We start from the raw sequence: 27558 nt of genomic DNA on the forward strand, positions 1-27558 counted from the left end.
GTAAGTGACCAACTAATTTAGCAAAGTCAGCAAAAACAGAAGAAACAAATAATACAGAAGCTGGGAAGGGAAACAAAGCAAGACGCTTGTGCTGTTGGTGACTGTATAGGTGAAAGTGGCTATTGTTATGTTAGTAGTTATGTAAGTACTGGAGCTAGTCTAATTGTTGTTGTTTTCATACTGCTCAAGTAATCTACCTTGAGACAGAAACAGGCTTAAACAGAAACGAGACAATTTAAAGACTTTACTAAAATATTTACAAAATAGCAATAAAATTGATATACCCTGTGAGTGATAAACTGATGTACGGCTGTTGTAAGTGCCATGATTCTGCCACGAAATTTGTAAGTAATACATTGCATATGCATGCATTATATGTGTATTTATGGTAGGAGTGGAATTTATTATATTGTCAATTTAAAGCCAGAATTATTTGAGAGTTACCACCGTGTTGTGATGTGTGCATGTATCACCGTATTAACCATATTTTTGGATAATTACGGATTGAGTTTCTTTTGGGACAAGCTGGCTGTGTTTGGTACAAGAGGACATGCAAGTAAGTTTGTTGTTTTGGATGGTTTCAGCTTGAATGTACTTCGAATGGTATACTCGTCACGCCGAAGACCCGGGTTCGATTCCCGACATGGGTACAATGTGTGAAGCACATTTCTGATGTCGTAAGCCGTGATATTGCTGGAATATTGTTAAAAGCGGCGTAAAACCATACTCGCTCACTCACATGCTATACCTAGAACATTGACTGTTTGGATACATCGTGTCACAGAATAAAGCTGTGTGTGAGAAAATGGCAGAATCTGATATTTATTGACTTTGAAACCTATACTTTGTTTATTGGGATAATCTTGGAATGCATGCGTTGTTTTCATGAGCGCAAACGCTTCAGTGGATTTCCGGTATACCGCAGCTAGCGTGAATCAAGACAATGGAAATAAAGTCTTCGATAGTCGTAGAAGTTGAAAAGAACATGAAGGCATTATTCGTTTATGGTAACGTCTTTATTGTTTTGTAACGACGTGAAATGGCTACATGTGGCCCTTCATCAGGATGTCAATCACTGGATTATCTGGTCCAGAATCAATTATTTACAGACGGCAGCCATTTAGATGTAGTATATTTTTTTCAGAGAGATTATCCATTCAAAAATGTACAATACATTACTGAAAGTCTCTCTAACTCATAAGTACCTTCCAAAGTCGGGGACAGATCAGGAGGGATGTCATAGTATCAACAAATAACCACAAATTAACTGCCATTATTGTTTACCGTCTACAAAAAAGTTCTTTTTCTGTCTCTAAATTTATTTCTGGGGTGACCATCACGTGATTTTATCGAATCTTGAAATGCATTCCAAAAGGTGATATCAGTTGTGTTTCAGGTTATACCACATAAGTATGGAATAGTGTCACTGATAGTAACTTTTATCTAAAAGGTATGAATTATTTTCAGTCAATATGCAATGATGTTGTCACCCCATAAACAAGGTATAAGTTACAAGCAAACTACACAAAGAGTGAGTGAGTGAGTGAGTGAGTGAGTGAGTTGGGTTTAACGCCGGGTTAACAGTATTCCAGTTATATCACAGCGTGTCAGCTTAATGTGGGAGGAAAGCCCGAAGTGATGCAGGTATCAGACGTTTACCACTTCGGTGAAACCCACGAGCACGGGTATGGTGCTGACAAACCTAGAAACATAATCGGGGCGAACCGGGATTCGAACCCACAATCATAGGTTTCTGGCGGGTTCAAGGGACGCAACTCTGCACAGCAAACAGCCACCCGTGTCCCCTACACAAAGATAAGCTTTTAGATGTTGTGTCCTGCTGTCAACTGTATTTGGTGTGACTAAAGATTTCATTTAGGAGAAAATAAAAAGGCAAACGCTTTGGTCGAAGCAAACACATGGTGTGAAGCGGCATTGGTTGAGTCCTTTGTTGTGAGTGGGTTGTCGACCCTAATTACGGACTCCGATAATAGCACAAACATATTTTTCTCTCATCGTAATACGCCACTTTTTGATAGGCACCGAAAGTATGCAGCACAGCTGCTTTGTAAGCGAAGGTAATTATGTAAAAAGAACCCCTGAGAATGAAGTTAGTCAGTACAAATAAATGCTCGTTTGGTAAGATGGAAGGAGAATGTATTCTTCATGTCTTCTATGAATAGAACATTGTCAATCATATGATGGTACTGCAAAACCACCTCTCACCAACAATCAGTTTCAACTTCAGAACTGTATGTTTTGGTTGTGAACTCTTCACTCCTCAGCAGGCAGGAAGAATATAAACCGATCGATGTAGTAAAATCGGTTCTAATCATTTAAATTGATGGATGATTTTAAGAAAACAATTAACTAAAACTTTAATTTCAAAAGAAAAATGATGCTGATGACAGTTTTAGTAAAATGTGAAGATAGCTACCAAACGTGGAGAATAGATGGTTAGAACCAGATAAAACAACGACACATGTTCGTAGAAATGCCATTTTAAGAAAGAGTGTGAGTGTGGTTTGTGCGTGTGTGCGTGCGTCAGTGCATGCGTGTGTGTTGGGGTGGGTGGTACTGTGACGGGAACCGCCTTTTCGTATAAACCTTCATAGCGTTTCATAAACAAAAGCTTATGATGTACTAAGAGACTGAATGCTGGGAGCAACATGTTGCTCTGACGCCTGTCTACAGCTAAAACGTATATTTGACAGCTTTTCTTCTTTGAAAACATGTGCTAGAATAAAGGTTCATAATGTAATGTGAGCAGCTTTTATTCCGTATTACGTTGGTGGTACGGGCAGCCATACTATTGTTGTCTTGACCTCACGTTAGGCAAGACGAAGCGACCTATTACAAATGCTATCCACTGCGTCAGGTCAGCATTCCTTGACACCAGGAGGTCATACACTCTTTGGCGGCCTCGAATAGCTGCGAACACAACTGGAGTCAAACCACTTTGTCCACCAAAGTTGATGTTGGAGGGTGACAAGACATGTTGCACTATAACCGTGTTACCACCAGCACAGGCATGATGAAGTAAACTATTACCATGGTCATCCAGCAGTGTCAGATCAGCCTTCTTTGACACGAGGAGATCAAACACCTTTTGGTGTCCTTTACAAGCTGCTACCATGACTGGCGTATCTCCATAGGGTCCTCTACTATTTATGTTAGAGGGTGACAAGACATGTTGTACTATAGCTGTGTTACCACCAGTGCAGGCATGATGAAGTAAGCTATAACCATGGTCATCCAGCAGTGTCAGGTCAGCCTTGTTTGATACGAAGAGATCAAACACACGTTGGTGTCCTTTACCAGCTGCTGTCATGACTGGTGTATACCAATTACATCCTCTACTATTTATGTTACCGGGTAACAAGACATGTTGCACATAGTTGTGTTACCTCCAATACAGGCATGATGAAGTAAACTATCACCATGGTAATCCAGCAGTGTCAGATCAGCCTTCTCTGACACAAGGAGATCAAACACCTTTTGGTGTCCTTTACAAGCTGCTACCATGACTGGTGTACGTCCATTCTGTCCTCTAGTGTTGATGTTCGAAGGTGACACAACATGTTGTACTATAGCTGTGTTACCTCCAATACAGGCAAGATGAAGTAAACTGTCACCATGGTTATCCACCAGTGTCAGGTCAGCCTTCTTTGATACGAGGAGATCAAACACACTTTGGTGTCCTGCTACAGCTGCTGCCATTACAGGTGTACGTCCATTCTGTCCTCTAGTATTGATGTTGGAGGGTGACAAGACATGTTGCAGTATAGCTGTATTACTTCCAATACAGGCAAGATGAAGTAAGCTATTACCACTGTCATCCAGCAGTGTCAGGTCAGCCTTCTTTGACACGAGGAGATCAAACACACTTTGGTGTCCTGCTACAGCTGCTGTCATTACAGGTGTACGTCCATTCTGTCCTCTAGTATTGATGTTGGAGGGTGACAAGACATGTTGCAGAATAGCTGTGTTACCTCCAATACAGGCAAGATGAAGAAAGCTATCACCATGGTTATCCACCAGTGTAAGGTCAGCCTTCTTTGATTCAAGGAGATCAAACACACTTTGGTGTCCTGCTACAGCTGCTGCCATGACAGGTGTATGTCCACCTTCTCCTCTAGTATTGATGTTAGAAGGTGAGACAACATGTTGCACTATAGCTGTGTTACCTCCAATACAGGCAAGATGAAGTAAGCTATCACCATGGTTATCCACCATTGTCAGGTCAGCCTTCTTTGATTCAAGGAGATCAAACACACTTTGGTGTCCTGCTACAGCTGCTGCCATTACAGGTGTACGTCCATTCTGTCCTCTAGTATTGATGTTGGAGGGTGACAAGACATGTTGCAGTATAGCTGTGTTACCTCCAATACAGGCAAGATGAAGAAAGCTATCACCATGGTTATCCACCAGTGTAAGGTCAGCCTTCTTTGATTCAAGGAGATCAAACACACTTTGGTGTCCTGCTACAGCTGCTGCCATTACAGGTGTACGTCCATTCTGTCCTCTAGTATTGATGTTGGAGGGTGACAAGACATGTTGCAGTATAGCTGTGTTACCTCCAATACAGGCAAGATGAAGAAAGCTATCACCATGGTTATCCACCAGTGTAAGGTCAGCCTTCTTTGATTCAAGGAGATCAAACACACTTTGGTGTCCTGCTACAGTTGCTGCCATTACAGGTGTACGTCCATTCTGTCCTCTAGTATTGATGTTGGAGGGTGACAAGACATGTTGCACTATAGCTGCGTTACCTCCAATACAGGCAAGATGAAGTAAACTGTCACCATGGTTATCCACCAGTGTCAGGTCAGCCTTCTTTGATACGAGGAGATCAAACACACTTTGGTGTCCTGCTACAGCTGCTGCCATTACAGGTGTACGTCCATTCTGTCCTCTAGTATTGATGTTGGAGGGTGACAAGACATGTTGCACTATAGCTGTATTACTTCCAATACAGGCAAGATGAAGTAAACTGTCACCATGGTCATCCAGCAGTGTCAGGTCAGCCTTCTTTGATACGAGGAGATCAAACACACTTTTGTGTCCTTTACCAGCTGCTACCATGACAGGTGTATGTCCACCTTCTCCTCTAGTATTGATGTTGGAGGGTGACAAGACATGTTGCACTATAGCTTTGTTACCTCCAATACAGGCAAGATGAAGGAAGCTTTCACCATGGTTATCCACCAGTGTCAGGTCAGCCTTCTTTGATACGAGGAGATCAAACAGACGTTGGTGTCCTGCTGCAGCTGCTGTCATTACAGGTGTACGCCCATACTGTCTTCTAATGTTGATGTTAGAAGATGACACGATGTCTTGTACTACAGCAATGTTACCACCTGAAGATGCATAGTGTACTATTGCATTCCCGGACTTGTCCCTAATGTTCTTCTTTGACATTGATTTCAAAATCTGGTAACAGTCATTTGATCCTGCCTGTGCTGCTTCCATGAGTGGAGTTTTGCCTTCATCATCTACAAAGTTCATTACAACAGTCTTAAAGAGGTCGCTTTTGTGCTCTTGTAACACATTTAGTATCTTCTGCTGTCCTGTCCTGCACGCTATATGTATGATGGTCTTGTAATTTTCAGCAGTAGTGACTGTATCACCACCCTCTTCTAATAGATGAAGAAGTGTTTCAGAACTTCCATGTCTAGCAGACAGAAAAAGCAATCTATTCATGGTGATACCAAGGACTGGATGATCAATTCTAGAGAAAAGCCACTTTAACAATGTCACATTGTTTTTAAATACACAACCTTCAAAGGATTCTGTGATTTCTCTTTGCGTAAATTCTTCGCCAGTTTTCTTTTCTATATATTTGGGAAACATTGAACTATGTCCAAGTACAGTCCAGAATAGGAAACTGTCGCCCATTTCTCTTTTGTGAAACCAACTTTCTTCCATGGAATCATCACACCGAAGTTTTTCAAGCAGTTGATCAACTATTTTGTCTTGCTGGAGAATTGGGTGTGTCACTGATTTGGAAAAATGCCCATCTTTTATTGACTTTGCAAACCGTGTGGTTAGAATGTCATAATAACTTTCTGATATGTGGATGACATGAAGGTGATCATCAATCTCGGTTTCTGATACTGGCTTGGGTTGCACTCTCTCATATATGAAGTTGTCACTGCAGTGAGTCAGCACAAATGTTGGACTGATGTCATACAAGACACAAGCACAGGCATCATAGATGGAAGAGTGGGCAAATCCAACGGTATCTCCATGTGAGAAGTATGTTCCTCTGAAGCTCTTTGCTGCTTCGTACATTCCTGCACGTGAAGCTATTGGGAACAAGTCTGACACATTTCTAATCATGTTGTCCAGTGTCTTGTCCTTTCCTGCTGATTCCAACATGGCCAAATCTAACTTCTCCTCACACAGTAGCATAAGAACCAATATGGCTGATCGATCAGTTTTTGATCCCAGTAAGCTTTCAAGTTCTAATCTAAGATAAAACAGGGGTTCCTTGAAAAAGTTCATCTTATGTTTGGAAAAAGATGACAATTCAACAAATAGTTTACAAGTAAGTGGAAATCCAAACACCGAATCGGTGTCCCACAGGTCGCATTGTAACATATCTTCATAATCTGTGTCATTTTCATTACCTTCATCAGAATACTTATTGTGGAGGTTTCTGTGTTTCTCAAATATTGCTTTCTTCTCTTCCTGAGTATATCTGTGTTTCGTTTGATTTGTTATATCCATCCTTGTTTTTTCCTCATACTGCATCTGGGCAAACCCAACGTGGAAGTTGTAGGTCTTGGATGTGAACACAACACGGATATCCTTCGATGGTTGTTGTGCTGGATCAGAAACTCCACGAGCCTCCTTTTCACCTCTTTTCTTAGCAAGCTTACTCAAAAATAGTTTCAGCTCGGAAATATCTGTGGATAGCCCAACCAATCCAAACATATCTATGATCAGAAATACTCTAGGTGCTGAACTCAAGAAGCTATCCATGTCAAACGCATCAATCCTGTCCACAAACGCCAGCTTGTACCCCTTTCTCCTGTACTGTGAACCCAACATGAGAGCTGTCGTGGTTTTCCCTTCTCCTGGAGCACCACAGATGGTAACATGGCCAAATTCCTTCAGCTTTCTTTTTGCAGTTCTGAAGGCTTCTGCTTCAACAAAGACTTCTTGTGCGTCACTTATTTGTAGGTCCAGGGTAGCTTGAAACGAAAACAGAAAATCATTATACCTTTCATGTACGTAAATCAATTAAAGATGCTAATGATGTGTCGTTTTCAAACTACTTTGTTATAAATAATAGGAAGGGACTGCCATATGAGAAAGTGTTTTGGTAAGAGAGTGTTCGGCAATCCCAAAATTTAGGCTAAAGTAGGCAACAGCGTCCGCCAGGACAATCCCATAATCCCACATGGTGCCAGACCCGCAAGATGCTTTAAGTACTATTGGTATTCTAAAGGATTGTTCCAAGAATCCACTCCAAACCCACAGTAGACATAACAAATGAATATCTCTAGATGAAATAAGTTAGCACATATACAAATTAGTTTCTGGAAAAAGCAATTGATTTTGTAATTTTCATTGCTTGGAAGAACATTTAAAATTTGTTTGTCTATTCAAACAATCGATTAAATGGTGTTATGACCATTAGCACATTATTTAACAAACATTGACCCCATTTTGACTGAAGTAATACTTTGATATATCCTTGAACCTCATAAACAGACTGAATATTTATCTATGTTTTCTTTATGTTTTTCTTCACTATTCAGTAAATTTATAATATTGTTTCTCAAGTTCCTTTTTCGCCGCCTGTTTTGTGACACATTCTTGAACACAGAGGATCATGAATTGTTTCTAAATATACACAAATCAAACTCACTTTCTATTCATGTTTTATACAGTTTACAATATTGTCTTGTTCGTACAGATGTCAGGCAAAGATGGCACAATGTTCTTCCAAGCTTGAAGAAATATCTTTCAATTTTCTGTTACAAACACAAAGACAACCCCCTGCTATAGTATGCCCCGTAGTCACTCAGTACAGTCGAAGGAATGGTCGAAGGAATACTTCAAGCAAAATGTTCACTTACGTGTACATATGAGGCACCAGACATGAAGGTGAAAATATCTATTAGTATGTAGGTTTGAAATGTTGGCGGTTCGTTATGTAAACTACATGTCTTGTGTCTGGATCTAATAATTACAGGTGGCGTCTCTATCGTTGACCAAAGCACCTTTCGCCAGTTATTCAAATATGAACCATAATATTACCAATTTAGGTCACAACTTTAAATCAGTTATGGATGTTGTCGAAGAAGTGTATGTCACAAAATGGACCAATAGAGAAGATGAAACTTTTGAGTGTCCAACAGAGTGTGTAAATTTGGTGTGCGTGTTGTTGTCAAATATAGAATGCACGAATTGAAAACCCATTAAACCTAGTCTTTCCCAGTCAGCTGTCATCCAAAGTCTGTATGCCCTACATGAAACATTAGTAATTGTTCCCTGACATGGCCGCAAATAACGTTTGCTGCAATATGTAAGCATCCCGTCATTTCTTGTTTGATCAGAGAACTTGGTAAAAGTGACATGTATAACACTACATATAAGACCAGTATGTCCACTGGGGAAGAAAGTTCCTAAAACCACACAACACAAGCATCAATTTCTGGCTTGACTCTAGAACTTGAAAATAAGTCCATTCAGCTTTTGTACTGGATTCCAAAGGTCCATAAACATCTGTATAGATTATATTCAATTACATTCATTGAATATATTCTGTAAACCTCGATGTAAACTTAGGTATGACAGTCTGCTGGGACGTTACATCCACTAAGTGAATCAGATATACTGGTACAATTGAAGTTGGCTAGGGGATGAGTTTTAAAATTCAAAAATACTGTCGTTTTCAGCAGTAACGTGGTATAGGACACTGTTTCATGGGGCGACAAGAAAGCTGACCCTCTCTCAATCCAGACACTCTCTCATACAGCGCCATGGTCTGATTACTAAGTCTATCAAGTTCAGCACGTTAAGGGTAATCGGGATGTTGTGACATTGTCAAGTTGAAAAACAGACATTCAATTTATGATGAAATTGACATTAGATCATAAATTACATATATAGAATAATAAACGACCTATGAGGAATTACCGATTATCTGTCCTAAGTGAATAAATGGTGATCTTACAGCATTCTCTCACGGGGTTAAGATAATCTGTAATTCCGAGTTTAGAGTAGGTTATTCTCTATATTACTAATTGCCATTATAAGAGAGAACATGAAGAAACACATAAAACACTACAGATAAATTTCACTGAAGGCAGCCTATTGTTCAGATGACGTAATGAAATGAATTTGTGACGTTAACAATGGATGACGTCATATGGCTTTAATTGACGAATTAACATTGAGAATCGCTTAAATGCACGTGTGCAAATATGGGAAAGTAATTACACGAAGATACAACAATTATGGGTAATGTTTATATGTCATAGACTAGTTTACTTCTAGATTATAAATTATTATATGTTTTCTTTCCATACGTGTAAGGTCCAAATACACAACTAGAATAACCTGAATCATGGCTGACAGTGCCTACCTTCACCAACAGTCCCTGCAGGGGTCGGTCCAGTAAATATATTCTGCGTACCACTCAGAGGGACGGCTTGAGGGACTCCACCTGAAAACAGTCCACAGCGGTAAGGGATTTAACTGAATAAAGTATATTTTGACAAATAAAAACAAATTCCACTACTTTGTTATAAATAATAGGAAGGGACTGCCATATGAGAAAGTGTTTTGGTAAGAGAGTGTTCGGCAATCCCAAAATTTAGGCTAAAGTAGGCAACAGCGTCCGCCAGGACAATCCCATAATCCCACATGGTGCCAGACCCGCAAGATGCTTTAAGTACTATTGGTATTCTAAAGGATTGTTCCAAGAATCCACTCCAAACCCACAGTAGACATAACAAATGAATATCTCTAGACGAAATAAGTTAGCACATATACAAATTAGTTTCTGGAAAAAGCAATTGATTTTGTAATTTTCATGCTTGGAAGAACATTTAAAATTTGTTTGTCTATTCAAACAATCGATTAAATGGTGTTATGACCATTAGCACATTATTTAACAAACATTGACCCCATTTTGACTGAAGTAATACTTTGATATATCCTTGCACCTCCTAAACAGACTGAATATTTATCTATGTTTTCTTTATGTTTTTCTTCACTATTCAGTAAATTTATAATATTGTTTCTCAAGTTCCTTTTTCGCCGCCTGTTTTGCGACACATTCTTGAACACAGAGGATCATGAATTGTTTCTAAATATACACAAATCAAACTCACTTTCTATTCATGTTTTATACAGTTTACAATATTGTCTTGTTCGTACAGATGTCAGGCAAAGATGGCACAATGTTCTTCCAAGCTTGAAGAAATATCTTTCAATTTTCTGTTACAAACACAAAGACAACCCCCTGCTATTGTATGCCCCGTAGTCACTCAGTACAGTTGCAGGAATGGTCGAAGGAATACTTCAAGCAAAATGTTCTCTTACGTGTACATATGACGCACCAGACATGAAGGTGAAAATATCTATTAGTATGAAGGTTTTAAATGTTGGCGGTTCGTTATGTAAACTACTTGTCTTGTGTCTGGATCTTATAATCACAGGTGGCGTCTCTATCGTTGACCAAAGCACCTTTCGCCAGATATTCAAATATGAACCATAATATTACCAATTTAGGTCACAACTTTAAATCAGTTATGGATGTTGTCGAAGAAGTGTATGTCACAAAATGGACCAATAGAGAAGATGAAACTTTTGAGTGTCCAACAGAGTGTGTAAATTTGGTGTGCGTGTTGTTGTCAAATATAGAATGCACGAACTGAAAACCCATTAAACCTAGTCTTTCCCAGTCAGCTGTCATCCAAAGTCTGGATGCCCTACATGAAACATTAGTAATTGTTCCCTGACATGGCCGCAAATAACGTTTGCTGCAATATGTAAGCATCCCGTCATTTCTTGTTTGATCAGAGAACTTGGTAAAAGTGACATGTATAACACTACATATAAGACCAGTATGTCCACTGGGGAAGAAAGTTCCTAAAACCACACAACACAAGCATCAATTTCTGGCTTGACTCTAGAACTTGAAAATAAGTCCATTCAGCTTTTGTACTGGATTCCAAAGGTCCATAAACATCTGTATAGATTATATTCAATTACATTCATTGAATATATTCTGTAAACCTCGATGTAAACTTAGGTATGACAGTCTGCTGGGACGTTACATCCACTAAGTGAATCAGATATACTGGTACAATTGAAGTTGGCTAGGGGATGAGTTTTAAAATTCAAAAATACTGTCGTTTTCAGCAGTAACGTGGTATAGGACACTGTTTCATGGGGCGACAAGAAAGCTGACCCTCTCTCAATCCAGACACTCTCTCATACAGCGCCATGGTCTGATTACTAAGTCTATCAAGTTCAGCACGTTAAGGGTAATCGGGATGTTGTGACATTGTCAAGTTGAAAAACAGACATTCAATTTATGATGAAATTGACATTAGATCATAAATTACATATATAGAATAATAAACGACCAATGAGGAATTACCGATTATCTGTCCTAAGTGAATAAATGGTGATCTTACAGCATTCTCTCACGGGGTTAAGATAATCTGTAATTCCGAGTTTAGAGTAGGTTATTCTCTATATTACTAATTGCCATTATAAGAGAGAACATGAAGAAACACATAAAACACTACAGATAAATTTCACTGAAGGCAGCCTATTGTTCAGATGACGTAATGAAATGAATTTGTGACGTTAACAATGGATGACGTCATATGGCTTTAATTGACGAATTAACATTGAGAATCGCTTAAATGCACGTGTGCAAATATGGGAAAGTAATTACACGAAGATACAACAATTATGGGTAATGTTTATATGTCATAGACTAGTTTACTTCTAGATTATAAATTATTATATGTTTTCTTTCCATACGTGTAAGGTCCAAATACACAACTAGAATAACCTGAATCATGGCTGACAGTGCCTACCTTCACCAACAGTCCCTGCAGGGGTCGGTCCAGTAAATATATTCTGCGTACCACTCAGAGGGACGGCTTGAGGGACTCCACCTGAAAACAGTCCACAGCAGTAAGGGATTTAACTGAATAAAGTATATTTTGACAAATAAAAACAAATTCCACTACATTGTTATAAATAATAGGAAGGGACTGCCATATGAGAAAGTGTTTTGGTAAGAGAGTGTTCGGCAATCCCAAAATTTAGGCTAAAGTAGGCAACAGCGTCCGCCAGGACAATCCCATAATCCCACATGGTGCCAGACCCGCAAGATGCTTTAAGTACTATTGGTATTCTAAAGGATTGTTCCAAGAATCCACTCCAAACCCACAGTAGACATAACAAATGAATATCTCTAGACGAAATAAGTTAGCACATATACAAATTAGTTTCTGGAAAAAGCAATTGATTTTGTAATTTTCATGCTTGGAAGAACATTTAAAATTTGTTTGTCTATTCAAACAATCGATTAAATGGTGTTATGACCATTAGCACATTATTTAACAAACATTGACCCCATTTTGACTGAAGTAATACTTTGATATATCCTTGCACCTCCTAAACAGTCTGAATATTTATCTATGTTTTCTTTATGTTTTTCTTCACTATTCAGTAAATTTATAATATTGTTTCTCAAGTTCCTTTTTCGCCGCCTGTTTTGCGATACATTCTTGAACACAGAGGATCATGAATTGTTTCTAAATATACACAAATCAAACTCACTTTCTATTCATGTTCTATACAGTTTACAATATTGTCTTGTTCGTACAGATGTCAGGCAAAGATGGCACAATGTTCTTCCAAGCTTGAAGAAATATCTTTCAATTTTCTGTTACAAACACAAAGACAACCCCCTGCTATTGTATGCCCCGTAGTCACTCAGTACAGTTGAAGGGATGGTCGAAGGAATACTTCAAGCAAAATGTTCTCTTACGTGTACATATGAGGCACCAGACATGAAGGTGAAAATATCTATTAGTATGTAGGTTTGAAATGTTGGCGGTTCGTTATGTAAACTACATGTCTTGTGTCTGGATCTAATAATTACAGGTGGAGTCTCTATCGTTGACCAAAGCACCTTTCGCCAGTTATTCAAATATGAACCATAATATTACCAATTTAGGTCACAACTTTAAATCACTTATGGATGTTGTCGAAGAAGTGTATGTCACAAAATGGACCAATAGAGAAGATGAAACTTTTGAGTGTCCAACAGAGTGTAAATTTGGTGTGCGTGTTGTTGTCAAATATAGAATGCACGAATTGAAAACCCATTAAACCTAGTCTTTCCCAGTCAGCTGTCATCCAAAGTCTGGATGCCCTACATGAAACATTAGTAATTGTTCCCTGACATGGCCGCAAATAACGTTTGCTGCAATATGTAAGCATCCCGTCATTTCTTGTTTGATCAGAGAACTTGGTAAAAGTGACATGTATAACACTACATATAAGACCAGTATGTCCACTGGGGAAGAAAGTTCCTAAAACCACACAACACAAGCATCAATTTCTGGCTTGACTCTAGAACTTGAAAATAAGTCCATTCAGCTTTTGTACTGGATTCCAAAGGTCCATAAACATCTGTATAGATTATATTCAATTACATTCATTGAATATATTCTGTAAACCTCGATGTAAACTTAGGTATGACAGTCTGCTGGGACGTTACATCCACTAAGTGAATCAGATATACTGGTACAATTGAAGTTGGCTAGGGGATGAGTTTTAAAATTCAAAAATACTGTCGTTTTCAGCAGTAACGTGGTATAGGACACTGTTTCATGGGGCGACAAGAAAGCTGACCCTCTCTCAATCCAGACACTCTCTCATACAGCGCCATGGTCTGATTACTAAGTCTATCAAGTTCAGCACGTTAAGGGTAATCGGGATGTTGTGACATTGTCAAGTTGAAAAACAGACATTCAATTTATGATGAAATTGACATTAGATCATAAATTACATATATAGAATAATAAACGACCTATGAGGAATTACCGATTATCTGTCCTAAGTGAATAAATGGTGATCTTACAGCATTCTCTCACGGGGTTAAGATAATCTGTAATTCCGAGTTTAGAGTAGGTTATTCTCTATATTACTAATTGCCATTATAAGAGAGAACATGAAGAAACACATAAAACACTACAGATAAATTTCACTGAAGGCAGCCTATTGTTCAGATGACGTAATGAAATGAATTTGTGACGTTAACAATGGATGACGTCATATGGCTTTAATTGACGAATTAACATTGAGAATCGCTTAAATGCACGTGTGCAAATATGGGAAAGTAATTACACGAAGATACAACCATGATGGGTAATGTTTATATGTCATAGACTAGTTTACTTCTAGATTATAAATTATTATATGTTTTCTTTCCATACGTGTAAGGTCCAAATACACAACTAGAATAACCTGAATCATGGCTGACAGTGCCTACCTTCACCAACAGTCCCTGCAGGGGTCGGTCCAGTAAATATATTCTGCGTACCACTCAGAGGGACGGCTTGAGGGACTCCACCTGAAAACAGTCCACAGCGGTAAGGGATTTAACTGAATAAAGTATATTTTGACAAATAAAAACAAATTCCACTACTTTGTTATAAATAATAGGAAGGGACTGCCATATGAGAAAGTGTTTTGGTAAGAGAGTGTTCGGCAATCCCAAAATTTAGGCTAAAGTAGGCAACAGCGTCCGCCAGGACAATCCCATAATCCCACATGGTGCCAGACCCGCAAGATGCTTTAAGTACTATTGGTATTCTAAAGGATTGTTCCAAGAATCCACTCCAAACCCACAGTAGACATAACAAATGAATATCTCTAGACGAAATAAGTTAGCACATATACAAATTAGTTTCTGGAAAAAGCAATTGATTTTGTAATTTTCATGCTTGGAAGAACATTTAAAATTTGTTTGTCTATTCAAACAATCGATTAAATGGTGTTATGACCATTAGCACATTATTTAACAAACATTGACCCCATTTTGACTGAAGTAATACTTTGATATATCCTTGCACCTCCTAAACAGACTGAATATTTATCTATGTTTTCTTTATGTTTTTCTTCACTATTCAGTAAATTTATAATATTGTTTCTCAAGTTCCTTTTTCGCCGCCTGTTTTGCGACACATTCTTGAACACAGAGGATCATGAATTGTTTCTAAATATACACAAATCAAACTCACTTTCTATTCATGTTTTATACAGTTTACAATATTGTCTTGTTCGTACAGATGTCAGGCAAAGATGGCACAATGTTCTTCCAAGCTTGAAGAAATATCTTTCAATTTTCTGTTACAAACACAAAGACAACCCCCTGCTATTGTATGCCCCGTAGTCACTCAGTACAGTTGCAGGAATGGTCGAAGGAATACTTCAAGCAAAATGTTCTCTTACGTGTACATATGACGCACCAGACATGAAGGTGAAAATATCTATTAGTATGAAGGTTTTAAATGTTGGCGGTTCGTTATGTAAACTACTTGTCTTGTGTCTGGATCTTATAATCACAGGTGGCGTCTCTATCGTTGACCAAAGCACCTTTCGCCAGATATTCAAATATGAACCATAATATTACCAATTTAGGTCACAACTTTAAATCAGTTATGGATGTTGTCGAAGAAGTGTATGTCACAAAATGGACCAATAGAGAAGATGAAACTTTTGAGTGTCCAACAGAGTGTGTAAATTTGGTGTGCGTGTTGTTGTCAAATATAGAATGCACGAACTGAAAACCCATTAAACCTAGTCTTTCCCAGTCAGCTGTCATCCAAAGTCTGGATGCCCTACATGAAACATTAGTAATTGTTCCCTGACATGGCCGCAAATAACGTTTGCTGCAATATGTAAGCATCCCGTCATTTCTTGTTTGATCAGAGAACTTGGTAAAAGTGACATGTATAACACTACATATAAGACCAGTATGTCCACTGGGGAAGAAAGTTCCTAAAACCACACAACACAAGCATCAATTTCTGGCTTGACTCTAGAACTTGAAAATAAGTCCATTCAGCTTTTGTACTGGATTCCAAAGGTCCATAAACATCTGTATAGATTATATTCAATTACATTCATTGAATATATTCTGTAAACCTCGATGTAAACTTAGGTATGACAGTCTGCTGGGACGTTACATCCACTAAGTGAATCAGATATACTGGTACAATTGAAGTTGGCTAGGGGATGAGTTTTAAAATTCAAAAATACTGTCGTTTTCAGCAGTAACGTGGTATAGGACACTGTTTCATGGGGCGACAAGAAAGCTGACCCTCTCTCAATCCAGACACTCTCTCATACAGCGCCATGGTCTGATTACTAAGTCTATCAAGTTCAGCACGTTAAGGGTAATCGGGATGTTGTGACATTGTCAAGTTGAAAAACAGACATTCAATTTATGATGAAATTGACATTAGATCATAAATTACATATATAGAATAATAAACGACCAATGAGGAATTACCGATTATCTGTCCTAAGTGAATAAATGGTGATCTTACAGCATTCTCTCACGGGGTTAAGATAATCTGTAATTCCGAGTTTAGAGTAGGTTATTCTCTATATTACTAATTGCCATTATAAGAGAGAACATGAAGAAACACATAAAACACTACAGATAAATTTCACTGAAGGCAGCCTATTGTTCAGATGACGTAATGAAATGAATTTGTGACGTTAACAATGGATGACGTCATATGGCTTTAATTGACGAATTAACATTGAGAATCGCTTAAATGCACGTGTGCAAATATGGGAAAGTAATTACACGAAGATACAACAATTATGGGTAATGTTTATATGTCATAGACTAGTTTACTTCTAGATTATAAATTATTATATGTTTTCTTTCCATACGTGTAAGGTCCAAATACACAACTAGAATAACCTGAATCATGGCTGACAGTGCCTACCTTCACCAACAGTCCCTGCAGGGGTCGGTCCAGTAAATATATTCTGCGTACCACTCAGAGGGACGGCTTGAGGGACTCCACCTGAAAACAGTCCACAGCAGTAAGGGATTTAACTGAATAAAGTATATTTTGACAAATAAAAACAAATTCCACTACATTGTTATAAATAATAGGAAGGGACTGCCATATGAGAAAGTGTTTTGGTAAGAGAGTGTTCGGCAATCCCAAAATTTAGGCTAAAGTAGGCAACAGCGTCCGCCAGGACAATCCCATAATCCCACATGGTGCCAGACCCGCAAGATGCTTTAAGTACTATTGGTATTCTAAAGGATTGTTCCAAGAATCCACTCCAAACCCACAGTAGACATAACAAATGAATATCTCTAGACGAAATAAGTTAGCACATATACAAATTAGTTTCTGGAAAAAGCAATTGATTTTGTAATTTTCATGCTTGGAAGAACATTTAAAATTTGTTTGTCTATTCAAACAATCGATTAAATGGTGTTATGACCATTAGCACATTATTTAACAAACATTGACCCCATTTTGACTGAAGTAATACTTTGATATATCCTTGCACCTCCTAAACAGTCTGAATATTTATCTATGTTTTCTTTATGTTTTTCTTCACTATTCAGTAAATTTATAATATTGTTTCTCAAGTTCCTTTTTCGCCGCCTGTTTTGCGATACATTCTTGAACACAGAGGATCATGAATTGTTTCTAAATATACACAAATCAAACTCACTTTCTATTCATGTTCTATACAGTTTACAATATTGTCTTGTTCGTACAGATGTCAGGCAAAGATGGCACAATGTTCTTCCAAGCTTGAAGAAATATCTTTCAATTTTCTGTTACAAACACAAAGACAACCCCCTGCTATTGTATGCCCCGTAGTCACTCAGTACAGTTGAAGGGATGGTCGAAGGAATACTTCAAGCAAAATGTTCTCTTACGTGTACATATGAGGCACCAGACATGAAGGTGAAAATATCTATTAGTATGTAGGTTTGAAATGTTGGCGGTTCGTTATGTAAACTACATGTCTTGTGTCTGGATCTAATAATTACAGGTGGAGTCTCTATCGTTGACCAAAGCACCTTTCGCCAGTTATTCAAATATGAACCATAATATTACCAATTTAGGTCACAACTTTAAATCACTTATGGATGTTGTCGAAGAAGTGTATGTCACAAAATGGACCAATAGAGAAGATGAAACTTTTGAGTGTCCAACAGAGTGTAAATTTGGTGTGCGTGTTGTTGTCAAATATAGAATGCACGAATTGAAAATCCATTAAACCTAGTCTTTCCCAGTCAGCTGTCATCCAAAGTCTGGATGCCCTACATGAAACATTAGTAATTGTTCCCTGACATGGCCGCAAATAACGTTTGCTGCAATATGTAAGCATCCCGTCATTTCTTGTTTGATCAGAGAACTTGGTAAAAGTGACATGTATAACACTACATATAAGACCAGTATGTCCACTGGGGAAGAAAGTTCCTAAAACCACACAACACAAGCATCAATTTCTGGCTTGACTCTAGAACTTGAAAATAAGTCCATTCAGCTTTTGTACTGGATTCCAAAGGTCCATAAACATCTGTATAGATTATATTCAATTACATTCATTGAATATATTCTGTAAACCTCGATGTAAACTTAGGTATGACAGTCTGCTGGGACGTTACATCCACTAAGTGAATCAGATATACTGGTACAATTGAAGTTGGCTAGGGGATGAGTTTTAAAATTCAAAAATACTGTCGTTTTCAGCAGTAACGTGGTATAGGACACTGTTTCATGGGGCGACAAGAAAGCTGACCCTCTCTCAATCCAGACACTCTCTCATACAGCGCCATGGTCTGATTACTAAGTCTATCAAGTTCAGCACGTTAAGGGTAATCGGGATGTTGTGACATTGTCAAGTTGAAAAACAGACATTCAATTTATGATGAAATTGACATTAGATCATAAATTACATATATAGAATAATAAACGACCTATGAGGAATTACCGATTATCTGTCCTAAGTGAATAAATGGTGATCTTACAGCATTCTCTCACGGGGTTAAGATAATCTGTAATTCCGAGTTTAGAGTAGGTTATTCTCTATATTACTAATTGCCATTATAAGAGAGAACATGAAGAAACACATAAAACACTACAGATAAATTTCACTGAAGGCAGCCTATTGTTCAGATGACGTAATGAAATGAATTTGTGACGTTAACAATGGATGACGTCATATGGCTTTAATTGACGAATTAACATTGAGAATCGCTTAAATGCACGTGTGCAAATATGGGAAAGTAATTACACGAAGATACAACCATGATGGGTAATGTTTATATGTCATAGACTAGTTTACTTCTAGATTATAAATTATTATATGTTTTCTTTCCATACGTGTAAGGTCCAAATACACAACTAGAATAACCTGAATCATGGCTGACAGTGCCTACCTTCACCAACAGTCCCTGCAGGGGTCGGTCCAGTAAATATATTCTGCGTACCACTCAGAGGGACGGCTTGAGGGACTCCACCTGAAAACAGTCCACAGCGGTAAGGGATTTAACTGAATAAAGTATATTTTGACAAATAAAAACAAATTCCACTACTTTGTTATAAATAATAGGAAGGGACTGCCATATGAGAAAGTGTTTTGGTAAGAGAGTGTTCGGCAATCCCAAAATTTAGGCTAAAGTAGGCAACAGCGTCCGCCAGGACAATCCCATAATCCCACATGGTGCCAGACCCGCAAGATGCTTTAAGTACTATTGGTATTCTAAAGGATTGTTCCAAGAATCCACTCCAAACCCACAGTAGACAAAACAAATGAATATCTCTAGACGAAATAAGTTAGCACATATACAAATTAGTTTCTGGAAAAAGCAATTGATTTTGTAATTTTCATGCTTGGAAGAACATTTAAAATTTGTTTGTCTATTCAAACAATCGATTAAATGGTGTTATGACCATTAGCACATTATTTAACAAACATTGACCCCATTTTGACTGAAGTAATACTTTGATATATCCTTGCACCTCCTAAACAGTCTGAATATTTATCTATGTTTTCTTTATGTTTTTCTTCACTATTCAGTAAATTTATAATATTGTTTCTCAAGTTCCTTTTTCGCCGCCTGTTTTGCGACACATTCTTGAACACAGAGGATCATGAATTGTTTCTAAATATACACAAATCAAACTCACTTTCTATTCATGTTCTATACAGTTTACAATATTGTCTTGTTCGTACAGATGTCAGGCAAAGATGGCACAATGTTCTTCCAAGCTTGAAGAAATATCTTTCAATTTTCTGTTACAAACACAAAGACAACCCCCTGCTATTGTATGCCCCGTCGTCACTCAGTACAGTTGAAGGGATGGTCGAAGGAATACTTCAAGCAAAATGTTCTCTTTCGTGTACATATGAGGCACCAGACATGAAGGTGAAAATATCTATTAGTATGTAGGTTTGAAATGTTGGCGGTTCGTTATGTAAACTACATGTCTTGTGTCTGGATCTAATAATTACAGGTGGAGTCTCTATCGTTGACCAAAGCACCTTTCGCCAGTTATTCAAATATGAACCATAATATTACCAATTTAGGTCACAACTTTAAATCACTTATGGATGTTGTCGAAGAAGTGTATGTCACAAAATGGACCAATAGAGAAGATGAAACTTTTGAGTGTCCAACAGAGTGTGTAAATTTGGTGTGCGTGTTGTTGTCAAATATATAATGCACGAATTGAAAACCCATTAAACCTAGTCTTTCCCAGTCAGCTGTCATCCAAAGTCTGGATGCTCTCGTGAAACATTAGTAATTGTTCCCTGACATGGCCGCAAATAACGTTTGCTGCAATATGTAAGCATCCCGTCATTTCTTGTTTGATCAGAGAACTTGGTAAAAGGGACATGTATAACACTACATATAAGACCAGTATGTCCACTGGGGAAGAAAGTTCCTAAAACCACACAACACAAGCATCAATTTCTGGCTTGACTCTAGAACTTGAAAATAAGTCCATTCAGCTTTTGTACTGGATTCCAAAGGTCCATAAACATCTGTATAGATTATATTCAATTACATTCATTGAATATATTCTGTAAACCTCGATGTAAACTTAGGTATGACAGTCTGCTGGGACGTTACATCCACTAAGTGAATCAGATATACTGGTACAATTGAAGTTGGCTAGGGGATGAGTTTTAAAATTCAAAAATACTGTCGTTTTCAGCAGTAACGTGGTATAGGACACTGTTTCATGGGGCGACAAGAAAGCTGACCCTCTCTCAATCCAGACACTCTCTCATACAGCGCCATGGTCTGATTACTAAGTCTATCAAGTTCAGCACGTTAAGGGTAATCGGGATGTTGTGACATTGTCAAGTTGAAAAACAGACATTCAATTTATGATGAAATTGACATTAGATCATAAATTACATATATAGAATAATAAACGACCTATGAGGAATTACCGATTATCTGTCCTAAGTGAATAAATGGTGATCTTACAGCATTCTCTCACGGGGTTAAGATAATCTGTAATTCCGAGTTTAGAGTAGGTTATTCTCTATATTACTAATTGCCATTATAAGAGAGAACATGAAGAAACACATAAAACACTACAGATAAATTTCACTGAAGGCAGCCTATTGTTCAGCTGACGTAATGAAATGAATTTGTGACGTTAACAATGGATGACGTCATATGACTTTAATTGACGAATTAACGTTCAGAATCGCTTAAATGCACGTGTGCAAATATGGGAAAGTAATTACACGAAGATACAACCATTATGGGTAAGATTTATATGTCATAGACTAGTTTACTTCTACATTATAAATTATTAAATGTTTTCTTTCCATACGTGTTAGGTCCAAATACACAACTAGAATAACCTGAATCATGGCTGACAGTGCCTACCTTCACCAACAGTCCCTGCAGGGGTCGGTCCGGTAAATATATTCTGCGTACCACTCAAAGGGACGGCTTGAGGGACTTTACCTGAAAACAGTCCACAACAGTAAGGGATTTAACTGAATAAAGTATATTTTGACAAATAAAAACAAATTCCACTACTTGGTTATAAATAATAGGAAGGGACTGCCATATGAGAAAGTGCTTTGGTAAGAGAGTGTTCGGCAATCCCAAAATTTAGGCTAAAGTAGGCAACAGCGTCTGCCAGGACAATCCCATAATCCCACATGGTGCCAGACTCGCAAGATGCTTTAAGTACTATTGGTATTCTAAAGGTTTGTTCCAAGAATCCACTCCAAACCCACAGTAGACATAACAAATGAATATCTCTAGACGAAATAAGTAAACTCATATACAAATTAGTTTCTGGAAAAAGCAATTGATTTTGTAATTTTCATGCTTGGAAGAACATTTAAAATTTGTTTGTCTATTCAAACAATCGATTAAATGGTGTTATGACCATTAGCACATTATTTAACAAACATTGACCCCATTTTGCCTGAAGTAATACTTAGATATATCCTTGTACCTCCTAAACAGACTGAATATTTATCTATGTTTTCTTTATGTTTTTCTTCACTATTCAGTAAATTTATAATATTGTTTCTCAAGTTCCTTTTTCGCCGCCTGTTTTGCGACACATTCTTGAACACAGAGGATCATGAATTGTTTCTAAATATACACAAATCAAACTCACTTTCTATTCATGTTCTATACAGTTTACAATATTGTCTTGTTTGTACAGATGTCAGGCAAAGATGGCACAATGTTCTTCCAAGCTTGAAGAAATATCTTTCAATTGTCTGTTACAAACACAAAGACAACCCCCTGCTATTGTATGCCCCGTAGTCACTCAGTACAGTCGAAGGAATGGTCGAAGGAATACTTCAAGCAAAATGTTCTCTTACGTGTACATATGAGGCACCAGACATGAAGGTGAAAATATCTATTAGTATGTAGGTTTGAAATGTTGGCGGTTCGTTATGTAAACTACATGTCTTGTGTCTGGATCTAATAATTACAGGTGGAGTCTCTATCGTTGACCAAAGCACCTTTCGCCAGTTATTCAAATATAAACCATAATATTACCAATTTAGGTCACAAGTTTAAATCAGTTATGGATGTTGTCGAAGAAGTGTATGTCACAAAATGGACCAATAGAGAAGATGAAACTTTTGAGTGTCCAACAGAGTGTGTAAATTTGGTGTGCGTGTTGTTGTCAAATATAGAATGCACGAATTGAAAACCCATTAAACCTAGTCTTTCCCAGTCAGCTGTCATCCAAAGTCTGGATGCTCTCGTGAAACATTAGTAATTGTTCCCTGACATGGCCGCAAATAACGTTTGCTGCAATATGTAAGCATCCCGTCATTTCTTGTTTGATCAGAGAACTTGGTAAAAGTGACATGTATAACACTACATATAAGACCAGTATGTCCACTGGGGAAGAAAGTTCCTAAAACCACACAACACAAGCATCAATTTCTGGCTTGATTCTAGAACTTGAAAATAAGTCCATTCAGCTTTTGTACTGGATTCCAAAGGTCCATAAACATCTGTTTAGATTATATTCAATTACATTCATTGAATATATTCTGTAAACCTCGATGTAAACTTAGGTATGCAAGTCTGCTGGGACGTTACATCCAGTAAGTGAATCAGATAAACTGGTACAATAGAAGTTGGCTAGGGTATGATTTTTAAAATTCAAAAATACTGTCGTTTTCAGCAGTAACGTGGTATAGGACACTGTTTCATGGGGCGACAAGAAAGCTGACCCTCTCTCAATCCAGACACTCTCTCATACAGCGCCATGGTCTGATCACTAAGTCTATCAAGTTCAGCACGTTAAGGGTAATCGGGAATGTTGTGACATTGTCAAGTTGAAAAACAGACATTCAATTTATGATGAAATTGACATTAGATCATAAATTACATATATAGAATAATAAACGACCTATGAGGAATTACCGATTATCTGTCCTAAGTGAATAAATGTGTTCTTACAGCATTCTTTCACGGGGTTAAGATAATCTGTAATTCCGAGTTTAGAGTAGGTTATTCTCTATATTACTAATTGTCATTATAAGAGAGAACATGAAGAAACACATAAAACACTACAGATAAATTTCACTGAAGGCAGCCTATTGTTCAGATGACGTAATGAAATGAATTTGTGACGTTAACAATGGATGACGTCAAATGGCTTTAATTGACGAATCAACATTGAGAATCGCTTAAATGCACATGTGCAAATATGGGAAAGTAATTACACAGGAAGATACAACCATGATGGGTAATATTTATATGTCATACGTGTTAGGTCCAAATACACAACTAGAATAACCTGAATCATGGCTGACAGTGCCTACCTTCACCAACAGTCCCTGCAGGGGTCGGTCCGGTAAATATATTCTGCGTACCACTCAAAGGGACGGCTTGAGGGACTTTACCTGAAAACAGTCCACAACAGTAAGGGATTTAACTGAATAAAGTATATTTTGACAAATAAAAACAAATTCCACTACTTGGTTATAAATAATAGGAAGGGACTGCCATATGAGAAAGTGCTTTGGTAAGAGAGTGTTCGGCAATCCCAAAATTTAGGCTAAAGTAGGCAACAGCGTCTGCCAGGACAATCCCATAATCCCACATGGTGCCAGACTCGCAAGATGCTTTAAGTACTATTGGTATTCTAAAGGTTTGTTCCAAGAATCCACTCCAAACCCACAGTAGACATAACAAATGAATATCTCTAGACGAAATAAGTAAACTCATATACAAATTAGTTTCTGGAAAAAGCAATTGATTTTGTAATTTTCATGCTTGGAAGAACATTTAAAATTTGTTTGTCTATTCAAACAATCGATTAAATGGTGTTATGACCATTAGCACATTATTTAACAAACATTGACCCCATTTTGCCTGAAGTAATACTTAGATATATCCTTGTACCTCCTAAACAGACTGAATATTTATCTATGTTTTCTTTATGTTTTTCTTCACTATTCAGTAAATTTATAATATTGTTTCTCAAGTTCCTTTTTCGCCGCCTGTTTTGCGACACATTCTTGAACACAGAGGATCATGAATTGTTTCTAAATATACACAAATCAAACTCACTTTCTATTCATGTTCTATACAGTTTACAATATTGTCTTGTTTGTACAGATGTCAGGCAAAGATGGCACAATGTTCTTCCAAGCTTGAAGAAATATCTTTCAATTGTCTGTTACAAACACAAAGACAACCCCCTGCTATTGTATGCCCCGTAGTCACTCAGTACAGTCGAAGGAATGGTCGAAGGAATACTTCAAGCAAAATGTTCTCTTACGTGTACATATGAGGCACCAGACATGAAGGTGAAAATATCTATTAGTATGTAGGTTTGAAATGTTGGCGGTTCGTTATGTAAACTACATGTCTTGTGTCTGGATCTAATAATTACAGGTGGAGTCTCTATCGTTGACCAAAGCACCTTTCGCCAGTTATTCAAATATGAACCATAATATTACCAATTTAGGTCACAAGTTTAAATCACTTATGGATGTTGTCGAAGAAGTGTATGTCACAAAATGGACCAATAGAGAAGATGAAACTTTTGAGTGTCCAACTGAATGTGTAAATTTGGTGTGCGTGTTGTTGTCAAATATATAATGCACGAATTGAAAACCCATTAAACCTAGTCTTTCCCAGTCAGCTGTCATCCAAAGTCTGGATGCCCTACATGAAACATTAGTAATTGTTCCCTGACATGGCCGCAAATAACGTTTGCTGCAATATGTAAGCATCCCGTCATTTCTTGTTTGATCAGAGAACTTGGTAAAAGTGACATGTATAACACTACATATAAGACCAGTATGTCCACTGGGGAAGAAAGTTCCTAAAACCACACAACACAAGCATCAATTTCTGGCTTGACTCTAGAACTTGAAAATAAGTCCATTCAGCTTTTGTACTGGATTCCAAAGGTCCATAAACATCTGTTTAGATTATATTCAATTACATTCATTGAATATATTCTGTAAACCTCGATGTAAACTTAGGTATGCAAGTCTGCTGGGACGTTACATCCAGTAAGTGAATCAGATAAACTGGTACAATTGAAGTTGGCTAGGGTATGATTTTTAAAATTCAAAAATACTGTCGTTTTCAGCAGTAACGTGGTATAGGACACTGTTTCATGGGGCGACAAGAAAGCTGACCCTCTCTCAATCCAGACACTCTCTCATACAGCGCCATGGTCTGATCGCTAAGTCTATCAAGTTCAGCACGTTAAGGGTAATCGGGAATGTTGTGACATTGTCAAGTTGAAAAACAGACATTCAATTTATGATGAAATTGACATTAGATCATAAATTACATATATAGAATAATAAACGACCTATGAGGAATTACCGATTATCTGTCCTAAGTGAATAAATGGTGATCTTACAGCATTCTTTCACGGGGTTAAGATAATCTGTAATTCCGAGTTTAGAGTAGGTTATTCTCTATATTACTAATTGCCATTATAAGAGAGAACATGAAGAAACACATAAAACACTACAGATAAATTTCACTGAAGGCAGCCTATTGTTCAGATGACGTAATGAAATGAATTTGTGACGTTAACAATGGATGACGTCAAATGGCTTTAATTGACGAATCAACATTGAGAATCGCTTAAATGCACATGTGCAAATATGGGAAAGTAATTACACAGGAAGATACAACCATGATGGGTAATATTTATATGTCATAGACTAGTCTACTTCTAACCTATTATATGTTTTCTTTTCATACGTGTTAGCTCCAAATACACAACTAGAATAACCTGAATCATGGCTGACAGTGCCTACCTTCACCAACAGTCCCTGCAGGGGTCGGTCCAGTAAATATGTACTGCGTCCCGATCACAGTGACAGCTGCACCTGAAAACAGTCAACAACGGTAAAGTATAGTTTGACAGACAGAAACAAATTCAACAAGGAATTGACGCCGTCCTGGTACTTTGGAAAAAAATCCTCTTTACAACAGGATAGCATCCAAATAATCTTTCTAATCAGCACCAAAATTCCGACTGTACTGCCTAGAGTGAGATCAAGCTATTTGATAATTGTGACAGCAGTATATTTTTAAGAGAGAAATAACACCTATATAATGGAATTCAGTTGTTGTTAATATTAACATTTCTCATCATTATCATGATGAACTACGTTTCACCCTGCGGGAGTGCATATATACAAAAGGCTGTAAAGTACTGTTAGACATTTGTGAAGGCCAAAACTAAGGTTGTGACAACAATGTTACCATCGTTCAATATTAGTTACCTAAGTTTTGATACAGCGAATTCCTGAGAGTCAGAATAGCAGCCAAGTGAATGTTTACTGCCCATATCCTGTAAAAAGGGAATTATTTGCGACCGTTTTATTATTGCGAGTTTTGCGAACGAGACTCAATCGCAAAAATTAAAAACACAAATGAATGCAGAATGGTCACACAACACATCACAAATGACAGTGTTAACAGACCAATTAGTGTCACTGTTACCTGTTTGCATT

The 27558-nt window shown here is 37.6% G+C and overlaps 3 protein-coding genes across 3 annotated transcripts; all 3 read right to left on the reverse strand.

The window, feature by feature from the left end:
* Positions 1–2809: 2809 nt before the first annotated feature.
* Positions 2810–3331, reverse strand: LOC125376234 (integrin-linked protein kinase homolog pat-4-like). Its single transcript, XM_048388204.1, has one exon. The coding sequence runs from the start codon at positions 3329–3331 to the stop codon at positions 2810–2812; it is 522 nt and encodes a 173-aa protein (XP_048244161.1).
* A 32-nt stretch (positions 3332–3363) lies between these two features.
* Positions 3364–3915, reverse strand: LOC125376235 (fibronectin type 3 and ankyrin repeat domains protein 1-like). The gene has a single exon (XM_048388205.1). It carries the CDS (start codon positions 3913–3915, stop codon positions 3364–3366), a length of 552 nt encoding a protein of 183 aa, XP_048244162.1.
* Positions 3916–4094: 179 nt separating this feature from the next.
* On the reverse strand, positions 4095–21358 carry LOC124111237. The gene is made up of 9 exons (XM_048388206.1): positions 21322–21358; positions 19490–19570; positions 17019–17099; positions 14546–14626; positions 12075–12155; positions 9602–9682; positions 5919–7199; positions 4188–5495; positions 4095–4135 (listed from the first exon to the last, which is right to left on the reverse strand). The coding sequence occupies exons 1-9, from the start codon at positions 21356–21358 to the stop codon at positions 4095–4097; spliced, it is 3072 nt and encodes a 1023-aa protein (XP_048244163.1).
* Between the last annotated feature and the right edge of the window lie 6200 nt (positions 21359–27558).

Source organism: Haliotis rufescens, unplaced genomic scaffold (genome assembly GCF_023055435.1).
Source record: "Haliotis rufescens isolate VD_foot unplaced genomic scaffold, xgHalRufe1.0.p SCAF_7, whole genome shotgun sequence".
Taxonomy (NCBI): domain Eukaryota; kingdom Metazoa; phylum Mollusca; class Gastropoda; order Lepetellida; family Haliotidae; genus Haliotis; species Haliotis rufescens.